Genomic DNA, 10,813 nt, shown 5'->3' on the forward strand with positions numbered 1-10,813 from the left:
TATATTATTATATTATTATCATTATTATTATTATTTTATTATTATTATTATTATTATTATTATTATTATTATTATTATTATTATTATTATTATTATTATTATTTTTATTTTTATTTTTATTACTATTACTATTACACATGTTTTGATTTCGAACTTACACTTACCTCAGAGAACAGCACTGAAAAAAATTATAGTTCCAATCACTTTCATAAAAATGATACACGAATTAATCATATCGTTGACTGTGCTATTGATTATCCTACCACACTCGGAACTTGCACTTAATTAAAATTTTTTTCATTCATTGGAAGAGTAAGTTTAATAACTGCATTAGTGCAAGAACTATTGTTATGTTAAAAATGTTTTTAGTTATTCTCCACATCGTCACTGATTGTTTATTTTATGTTTGATAAATCAGTTTGTTTTCTCATTCCCACCTATTTTGATAACTTCACACCCACACACATATATACATTCTGGTTGACATTCCAGCGATTTTAATTTTTCATTTTATTAAACCGACCGTGTTTGGAAATTAATTGCATGTGCATTTTTTGATAGCATATGATAAATCAATTTATTTTGGATGTACTCAATTCACCAAACCACTGAACTATAAACTACTGATCTTGTATCAGTTAATTCATCTAATCCACCACGATAGGTCTTTTAAGTTGATCCGTGAATACATCAATCGATTAAAAGACTGCCGTTATTGAACTGTTTATAATACAGAAGTGTCAGTAATTGCGTCCGGATTGCCTACGCAAATCACTCGTGCCAAAGCTGTGTGGTACAGTTGGTGCACTAGTGAGGTCAAGATTCGAACGAATATGAAATCAGAGTTTGAGTTCAAGTAAGAAGTAGGGTCGGAGTTCGAAGATGTTTAGCACGTGCTAGCAAAAAAGAATTGTACTCAAAAATCTGTTAAGCGTGTTTTTTGTTTTTTCTTGGCGTGGTCAAGCGAACCATCCAGGATGACCATTATCAGAAATGACCATTATCAAAACGGCAAGTACATTAAAACAAGCGACGGCAAGTACATTAAAACAAGCGACGATAATTCTGTAAATAAGTACAAGGATTGGGCTGTAGTTTAACATAGCTGCATTGCAAAACATGGAAGTTGAATGTGATACGTTGGATATCACTTCGCATGTACTATCATTGATTCAACTTTGTATCACTTGGCATCTATCACTTCCGGTGTTTTGCAATGATGCCACTTCTACTAGTTCATAAACTAATCGTTGCAGGTACAAAAAAAACAAACAGTATTAAAACATTCTACAAATGTTCAAAGCTGAACTGAAATATAAATAAATAAAATGAAGTATTTCTTAAGTATCGCTTTATTCTTATGTGGTGACGGTACCATTTAGATTGTACGTATCATGTGTAGGATGACGTGATGTTTTCTGTAAAATAAATAAAGTTAGATAGGTATGTATCATTACTGGGGCACAGACAAAAGCAGAATTCTAATGGCTAAACTTACTATTCCTTCAATGTCAGATATTGTTTGTAATCGTAGAAATATTCGAAGGAATAATGTTAGAAGACTCTGAACACATAAGAAGCTTAGAAATGCATCGAGGAATGATGATTTCGACCAATTCAAACAGTGTATGTTCAGAGGTTTCTAACTCATAGGATAAGTAAAAAACCAATATGGTTAACCATCAAACCATTACTATTAAAACGAGGGGAGCGCTCGTAATTCAGCGCCCGACGTAAAAATCTTGCAGTATATCTTGGCCAGGTATTTTGTTCATTAGTAGCTATTCTATAAATTATATTGATTATTTCTAACCCAACACTAAATCAATCCTCTTTCTTTCCCGATTACACTTCGTAATGACCATCACAGTTCTAACAGTTAATGTTACGGTTATGCAAAACTCTTTCACATATCTAACAAAAGTTTGATTAACAGTGGTACAGTAGCCGATTTTATAAACAAGTAAGTCAACCAGGATTATCTAAAACGTATTACTATTAGACCTATAAGGACACTTGTCATCCAACATCGAAGATATTGCATGTCCATTACATAATTTTCTATCCTTAATACTACTATAGCAATAATTTCCCGCAATATATTCATCTCTGTCGCATTCGACGTTATCACTTACTTACTGTAGATTTATAACTGCTTCGTTTTTACGTAACTAGTGATTATTTGTATCATTGTAGTGAAATATGATAATGAACGTACCATTTATTGTTCTTACAGTATGGGAGACATTCATCCGACGATATCGTCATGCGCATGATATATTTGAAAATGAGTTTAAAATATTCGAAATTAATCATTTCAAGCTTTTAGGCATTTTTCAATTATTTTCTATAATCAAAATCGAGCTAAGCTGCTGTGGAGGTGAGGCGGGTGAAGGTGTTGTCGAGGAATTTTCAACGGAGTGCACCCTTAAAGTTAATAATATGCCCTCATTTGGAACTGTGACTAATGGCAACACTGGAACGTACGGATCCGGTTCTGCTATGTCAGCAGCAAATACTTTCTTGCTTAACAACAACAGTTTGTGGTTACATTGCATTCAGTCAACCTTGGCTAGTCAATTTACCGTTTCACCTCGCTATCCGTTTCTGGAATGGGTGTTACAACTGCAACGAATAAACCAACAAGAAAAACTATATCAACAACTTAATCAGCAACAAGAACAAGAAACATTACTACACCAACTTAATCAGCAACGAGAACAAAGACCCAGAAACACTCACGTAAGCGGAGTTTTTTGAATTTTCAAAATTTGTTGAATAGAATCGATTATGAAAGATTAAGAAGACAACAAAGCTAGTATTCTATTTATACATCTGTTTTGTTCCGAAAGCTTATAAAAAAAGTGCCAATAAAAAAAAAGCTGGTTACTAATTTCTCTGAATGAATGAGTTAGTTTTCTTCCCATTCTATCATTCTATCCCTTCATCAATCAAGAACTGATTCTTAATTCTACTAAGACAATACTAATGTTCTTATCAACCAAGAAAGAAAGAATTCTTTCTTTCAGGTTTATTTAAAATTTAGAAAATCTTTTCTCAGGTTTGTAAGTTATGCAACAAGGAAGTACACAGTTCGAAGTTACCTTGTCATGTGCGAATGGTCCATTTGAATGTGCCATTGTATTTCTGTAGAAAATGCGATAGAAGCTCAACTTATTCAAAGAATAACATCAAAACTCATATGATTAGAAAACATGGAATAACGAATGTTTGTTCCGCTTCATTTTATACTTTCTAAGCATTCCCATTAATATCAATATTGATTCCTTAGTTTTCTTTCTTTTCATACTTCAGTGTAATCAAATTTCTTATTAATACTTTCATCCGATTGAATTTCCTTTCTTTCTAGCAAACTTTCAATTTCAAAAACTATTCATACAATCTGTTAGCACAACTTATAAAAACCAAAGCCAGTATATAAAGACAATATCTATCTTTTTCAGCATGCACCAATTGATCATGCATATTTGCATGCCGCAAATGTGAAAATTTTAATGAAGCTATGTTTTCCAAGCGTTAAAAGTCGAAGCGCTTGAAAGAGTTACCCACAACGAGTCCCACTGAATCGAACGACAACGATTAGTTCTCCAAACAGAAAGAGAGAAGGTCATTATTATAATGCTCGTATTCAGGACCTAGAGAGACCTATTTCGTACTTCAAACATCTAACAAAGGAAGCGGTCGAAAAACGTTTCAAATAAAATGTGCTAAACGAATCAGACCCAAAAGTGTGACTTCTTTTTTTTTTCCATCAACGGATCTTTATGTCAGTAAAAACCGAAATACTTTTTATATAAAAATAAAGTTGATATTGTATAGATATGTAGTACAAATCATGTTGTAAGGTGTCGCAAATCAACCCATGTTGACTATCATGTTTGAGGTCAGTGTTAACATGTTGTAAAGGATCTCAGGTCAATGTAGGCTATTGTAAAGAACTTCAGGTCATAAAAGGGGTCATTGATTTTTACTTCTTGGATTGTTGTAAATAAACTTTCACTATGTAAAGGATTACACATAAATCATTCCACAGCAAAGTCGTTCTACAAGTTCAGGAATTTCTGCAATCCAGTTGTCCTTTGTAACGTATAATATTTCTCCGTCTATCAATAAACCGTCGTCAATCAACATTCGACTGTGTCTACACATAATATTTCAAAAACTTTCACAACACTTCGATCCACCGTACATATGAGGAAGGGAATGAAGATGCCACTCTGAACTTTGTTCATAGATCACAGAGCTCCTAGTAGCCAATCCAAATATTACTTTGAAAAAGAGGTCATTTCTCTTTTAAGTTTTTTTGAAATTCTAAATTTTTCAAATTACTGAACTGTATAGCAGATGAAATTTTCAAGCATAAATTCTAAACAGTATCTTATAAGGAAATAATGTTGTGTGCATATGATTAAAACTAATTAATTAAAATGTCATTCATTATTTGCAATAATTTTTTAATGGTCGCAAACTAACCGCAGAAGCTTAGCGATATTTTGAGTCAAAGTTCGCTATATCATGACATCTTCCGAATAATTCATTCATTTATTCTCTGCTGACAGATGACAAATATTTCGTTTTCACCACGCATTATCGACTGATTTCATACATTGCAGGATGATTTAATGATAATTCGAAATGAAGAGTTTCAAATCACTAACACAAATATCATTCATTATCTGAATAACTCTTATCACCACATAGATGATTCAGTGATAGTTCGAGATACGCTTATGAAGAATCTCAAATTACTGTTAGCACTTACCTCAAATCATTGATTTCAAATCACTGTTAGCACTTATCTGTCTCAGTCTCAAATCACTATTAGCACTTACCTGTCTTCATTCATAGTCCTTCTTTGTGATTCCCAAACTCATAAAGGTGATGTTGAATAAGTATGTGTTGTATTACATGCTGTAAAGTTATAATCGTATTCTCTCTGGGTGTATTTTTTGTCTTAAGCTGATGAATTAAAGATCAAGCAGAACAAAATTTCAACAAGAAATTTGACGAGAATGAGAATAATAAGCAATATGGTCAGCGATTGCACTGGTCAGTTAGTGATGTTAAGGTTTATTATCACCATTCCTTTTAAATTACAATGCTTAAAAGATTATCGATAATCAACAAATCACTGGCGAAAGCAATATGCTATGCGATACGATAACCTCGTTAATCCATCTTATTATTAATTAATCAGCTAATGAGTTGATAAATCAACTAGTGATAATTAATGATCATTCCGTGCTACTAACAATTAGTGATTGCTTCATGCTGGTGATAGTTGATAATTATTCTAAATACTTATTTTAAGTGCAACTTAAAAATTCCTTGTGATCTTTCTTCCATTCTACATTGATTAAGAAAGGGAATCTTTGACAGTTCCTCTAAGTTTCAATGTTTTTCTTTTTCTTTTGTCATAATTAAGGAATGGTATTATTATATTCATATTTAAGCAAGGAATAATTGTTATTAATCAGTTATGACCATTGTATGTTTCTATTTGGATAATTTTTTATTTGGTTTTCTTCTTATTTATTGATAGTCGATTAATTTCAATGTCTCGGACATTTCGGGTATTTTACCGAGATGGAATTTGTCCTTCCACAAATACTTTTGCCCAGTTGTGAATTCTTTGCGTTGAAGTGTTCTAAAAATTTTTTTTACAACGTAAATATATTTTACAAACTGTTAAATTCAAATCATCTGTACTTGAAGAACATTATGCTAGATCATTTGTCTCCAGTGCAAGTGATATTATGAAAAGATACGATAACTTACATATGCAATCATGCAAGGTGGCCTTAAATATGAGATTTTCAAGCTAATTAAATTGCTCTACGATATACATGTTTGTGCACAATTCCTCTAGCCTAACACTAGCTGGGCTATTTAAAAAAGAATGAATAGTCTTTCAGTTGGGAAAGAGATAGCCTTAATCAATAAATGAAAGAAAGGAAGGCCTAGTGGGTATGGTTATTTTTCTATCACAATTCAAATACTTTTAATCATGTCTCGATAATTCTAATCATGAAGTGTGTCGTTATTTGCAGTATTTTTTGACTCCAAAAAAAAAATTTCCGTTTATCTTACATTTTTAGTTCGTATCGCTTCTACAATGGCCCACATAGAACATTAAAGTTATCTCATTAGTAAGTTTATTAATAAATGGAAAGTTCACGCTAAATTTTTACTTTTCATACTTTTAAATTCAACTAAAAGGGTTCGTTTAAAAGTGTTATAGTAAGTTTCTTATTCTTTTCAAGTTTTATTACTTCACTCTTTCGTTTTATTGTCAAATCTGTCCAACTATCTAGAAGTTTGAAATTTTAAACAAAAACTGCCCAGCAAATACATAAAGTATGAGGCCCTCCCTGCGTCAGTTGAATAAATGTGATGAATTTGTAAGTGCAATAATGGTCTTATTCTGGCAGAATTGAAGTACGGCGAACGTTTATTTGTATTTAACATAAGAGGCAGCCGAGCCAGAGCATTTTCAGCTATGGCTTAGAGTAGTACATGCGCCTGCCTTCTGTTGTTATTATCGAGTTTGCAGTTTACGGACAAGAATAAAATGACAAAGAGCCTAGAAAGCCAAATGATGAATGTTTTCCTCTTGTGTTTTTATCATTTTTACCCTAGCCCTATATAGAAAGAGGGCCCTTAGAATCTAACAAAATGATGATATTAGTAGCAAGCTATCCATCCATAAGTCCAACCTTTTCCAACTTTCTGTCTATATTTGCTTCATTGTTGTTTAACTAACCTTTTCCATTCATACATCAGAAATGCTTCGCTTCTTTTTTTGATAAGCATTTCATCAACCTATTTTTAATCATCTTTTCGTGATTGATGGCTAATATGAAATTGCAACTAGGCTAATCATTCCAAATGGATAGCTTCGCTTTTTTGAATTCCCTATGGAATTTTGAATTTTATTTCTTCCATTTCTCAAATTAGGCCATTCGAATGGATATTTTATCTTGTTTTTTTTGTGTGCCACAAGTTGGCGATCGGTTCTGAAGATTATCAGCACTGTTCGCTTTTCGAGAGTAATCATTTTCACACTCTTTTTCGGTTTTTTGTTCGGCCAGTCAAGATATTATGATGAAGATGAGGATATTCAACTTTTAAAGGATTTATCAAGTTTGTAAAATCATGTATTACCTGAAGAAATGATGTCATGAGGAGTGAGAAAGTGATTTATGAAAAAGCCGATATTTCAGTCCTTCTTTTGCACTAATCTGACAAATGATTCTGACAAATGAATTCTATTCTGACAAATGAAGCAAGTACCAAACTACACATAACTCATATTTTCCAGTTCACGACTTTTTCAACTTCATCACTCATTATTGCTTGACTTTCATCTTCTATATAAAAATGATACTAAATCAACAGCAACTTTTCTCTTTTGCATTTCCTTAAATCTCATTGTGTCACTTTTTCATTACCATTTTTGGATTATATCAATCATATCAAAGATAATTCATCACCCAAATGTCACCCATCTGTCTGAACATAGCAGATTTTCTCGTCAGTTACTATTGATAAATAATAGAATATTTTTGAGCGATGTATCTTATCTGAAAAGGAATGAAATTGGAAAGCATTTTAACAGAAACACTCGAAAGCACAGTTTCAAAATTTCCTCAATTCCATAAAATTTTTCTAATTGACCATTGAAAAAGTATTAATGGAGCCGAGCCTTGGGTCCACCAAAACACTTCCTCACCGATTTAAATCAATGGCCTACCAGATATCCATCTAGGCCCTTCTAACACACAAGAAATTTTCATTCAAGCAGAAAACGGCAATCACAAATAGTCTGTTTAGAATGCCTGTAAAAATATACCGTAAAAGAAATCAACTTTATCATTAAAATTTTTAAAAATATTTCTGAAATCGATAATTTTCTACATAATTTTTTTCACTCAACATAAAATCACTTTATTATTTAGTTCAGTACAGTTGACCCGTAGAATGACTCTTAATCAGAAAAATGTTTTTGTCCTTGTGATATGATCTAATGGATGTATGGGATTGTTTGCATGAAATACCTTTTTATTCGATATGTGTTACCATATCCAACTAATATCAAAAATACCGTACTAGAAATTTAAATTGATATTTAATAGTTAGAAGAAATCAAATTACTTGTTCAAATTGATATTTAATAGTTAAAAGAAGTCAAATTACTTGTTTATATTGATATTTAATAGTTAGAAGAAATCAAATTACTTCTAATTTCCAATTCGGCAATGGAAGAATTCTTTTCATTCGTAATTATTACTTCGCAATACAATTATGTATTGGAAAAAATGGTAGAAAAATACTTATTAATCGATTCAATCCAATACAATTCCCTAACAGGAAAGGTGAGCAGAAAAATGCAATATGATGTGATGTAAAAAGTTCAGTATCTGATAATTTATTCAACAGATAGATAGTAGCTGATAAAATCAGGGATAATGAATGTAAAATGATTATGGCAAAAGATATCATATCATCTAGTCGTTCTCGTCATTTTTTTTAAATGAAAAAGAAGCTTTTGATGACTTTGTTCTTTGATCTTGCGAAAGTTGTTGTGAATGGAAAAAGTTTATCTTTCTTTTGGCTAACGAAATTTTCGTTTGTTTTGTCGTTTTCTTCCTTCTGCATAAGAGTGGATAGAATTGAACGGGCGGAAATAAATGTTTATTTGGCTAAATTAGACTGTTTAGCTAAGTTATAGCGGAATATTATCTTGGAAAATTCATTAGGAAAATCAAAATATTGGACAAACTTAGACAACTAAAACAATGCAATGCAGAAGAAACAATTAATTAGGCTATTTGCTAGCTAAAACTTCTTCCCTTTTTCCCAACTTTCAAGTGATATATCAATTAATGCGTTGCTTGCTACTTGACAACAAGCTTGCCAATCGATTTATAATCCTCGACATGTGACAAATAGTAAAGAAATTAGACAATTTTACGTAAGAACGACAACGAAAATTTTTAGGGGATTTAATTTAACATTATATTTAAATTTAAAGAGATTGCGTACAACTTTTGCTTCCATCTTTATTTTTACCAATCGTTGATCATTTCGGATTTGATAAATTTCATAGGATTAAATAGATTCTCTACTGCAATTCTTCGATTGGAAGCGTAATTTTTGACAAATTATTGATAAAGAACGCAATTTGTTGAGAATATATAAACAGTTAATGAAGTATATCATGTGTTTTGTTCATAAGTTATTCGGAATTTTTCTCTAAACTTTAATAAATACTTATTGCTGGTTGACTTTCATTTTTGCCATTTTCTTCATCATCATCCTCTGCATCTCTTTTGTTTGTGACTAATTGATGAAAATGGGAATTCATTACCATTTCAAGTTTTCCTGAAATAATTTTATTGATTTGGACGCTTTAAATTTAATCCAAACAGTTAAATGTAAATTTGTTCCTTCACAGACCATTTTTTCAATATTTTTCCTCAATATTTTAATTCTAATTGTATGGGATATTTTATCGTTTTATTCTGTGAAAAAATTAATACATTTAAATTAGAAATAGTGGAATCCATGCATTCAGTAACACTTTAAATTAATTAGTTGTCGTATATAATTGATATGCCAACGGTTAAGACTTGCGATAACGTATAAAACCGTTGACCAAGAAATTGTAACAATTTGATAAAGATTGGACTTTCTGCCTTGTTATTGACACTGATTTCAGATTCCTATCATCTATCATTAAGTCCCATTCCTCAGGATTTCATATGTTGTTGCGAATTTGAAGCTTTAATTGTTACTGCTGATACATAAATTAATTAAATAATTAACTTAAAATAGACTTTATTCCAAAATTTATGCAAATCATATAATATTGAAAAGATTAAAACTATATCTCCAAGCAATTGTTCATTGCTAAGTATATGAGATTGCAACAAATACGACAACAAAGTTGTTGTATTTTAATTTCTGGTGCTTTTTCAAATTATTTGCATTTGTGATTCAGAAAAAAAAGCAATCTTCACTATAGTACTTACGTGAGAATTTCAAGGAATCATTTAGAAATTGAAATTGCTTTTCCTATCGCAACTTTTTGATGAAATGCGGAATTGTCATTAAATGTGACTAAACATTACCCTGTGAATATTTTTGAAGATATATTCAGGCGGAAAAGTGCATTATAATTGATTGGCTTTTATAAACATGTATGGAAGAGGATTTAATGAAGCTAGAAAATGAGACTGAGTTGATTGCTACCCATTCATATACCATTTAAAATATCAAAGTTAAAATAAAAAAGACACTCTTATCCCGTGCTATTTCTAATCTATTCCTAATCTTTTTATCTATCTAATACTTCTAAGATATTCCATTCTGTTTCACAATAGGTCTTTAGTTCATTCTTTATCATTGATTCCGTAAAAATCGGCCTCATTCAAGTAACAGTTAGCTGAATTCGTACAACGTTCATTGTCATTTTAACCAGAATGGTTGGGAATTCATGTCATTTAAGCTGTCCCATACCAGTTAGAAGATTCAAAGTTCGATGCAAAAAGAAATACAAGTTTTGGAAGATCCTTAGAAATTGATGAATTAAAAAAGTTGCAATAAAGCAGTCTAGAATAAGAGCAAATTGCTTCATAAGATGCAATTAAATAGAAATACTGTGTGGACAATGGTATCCTGAAACTTTTCATCACATGCATCATACATTAGCTTCCGGATCCGGTATTATATGACTGACCTTTTAACTAACAATATATCTCTTAATCAGGCAAGTTAATTGTACTAGCCA

At 31.3% G+C, this 10,813-nt stretch overlaps 2 protein-coding genes across 2 annotated transcripts; one reads left to right on the forward strand and one right to left on the reverse strand.

The window, feature by feature from the left end:
• Nucleotides 1-1,358: 1,358 nt before the first annotated feature.
• On the reverse strand, nucleotides 1,359-2,050 carry LOAG_08960 (hypothetical protein; the record flags this gene model as incomplete). The annotated part of the gene is given in 4 exon segments (XM_003144490.1): nucleotides 1,359-1,418; nucleotides 1,681-1,786; nucleotides 1,852-1,982; nucleotides 1,997-2,050. The coding sequence occupies 4 exon segments, from the start codon at nucleotides 2,048-2,050 to the stop codon at nucleotides 1,359-1,361; spliced, it is 351 nt and encodes a 116-aa protein (XP_003144538.1).
• A 152-nt stretch (nucleotides 2,051-2,202) lies between these two features.
• On the forward strand, nucleotides 2,203-2,760 carry LOAG_08961 (hypothetical protein; the record flags this gene model as incomplete). Its single annotated transcript, XM_003144491.2, has 1 exon — nucleotides 2,203-2,760. The coding sequence occupies one exon, from the start codon at nucleotides 2,203-2,205 to the stop codon at nucleotides 2,758-2,760; it is 558 nt and encodes a 185-aa protein (XP_003144539.2).
• Nucleotides 2,761-10,813: the final 8,053 nt, after the last annotated feature.

The sequence above is a fragment of the Loa loa genome (genome assembly GCF_000183805.2).
Source record: "Loa loa unplaced genomic scaffold supercont3.531, whole genome shotgun sequence".
NCBI classification, from domain to species: Eukaryota; Metazoa; Nematoda; class Chromadorea; order Rhabditida; family Onchocercidae; genus Loa; species Loa loa.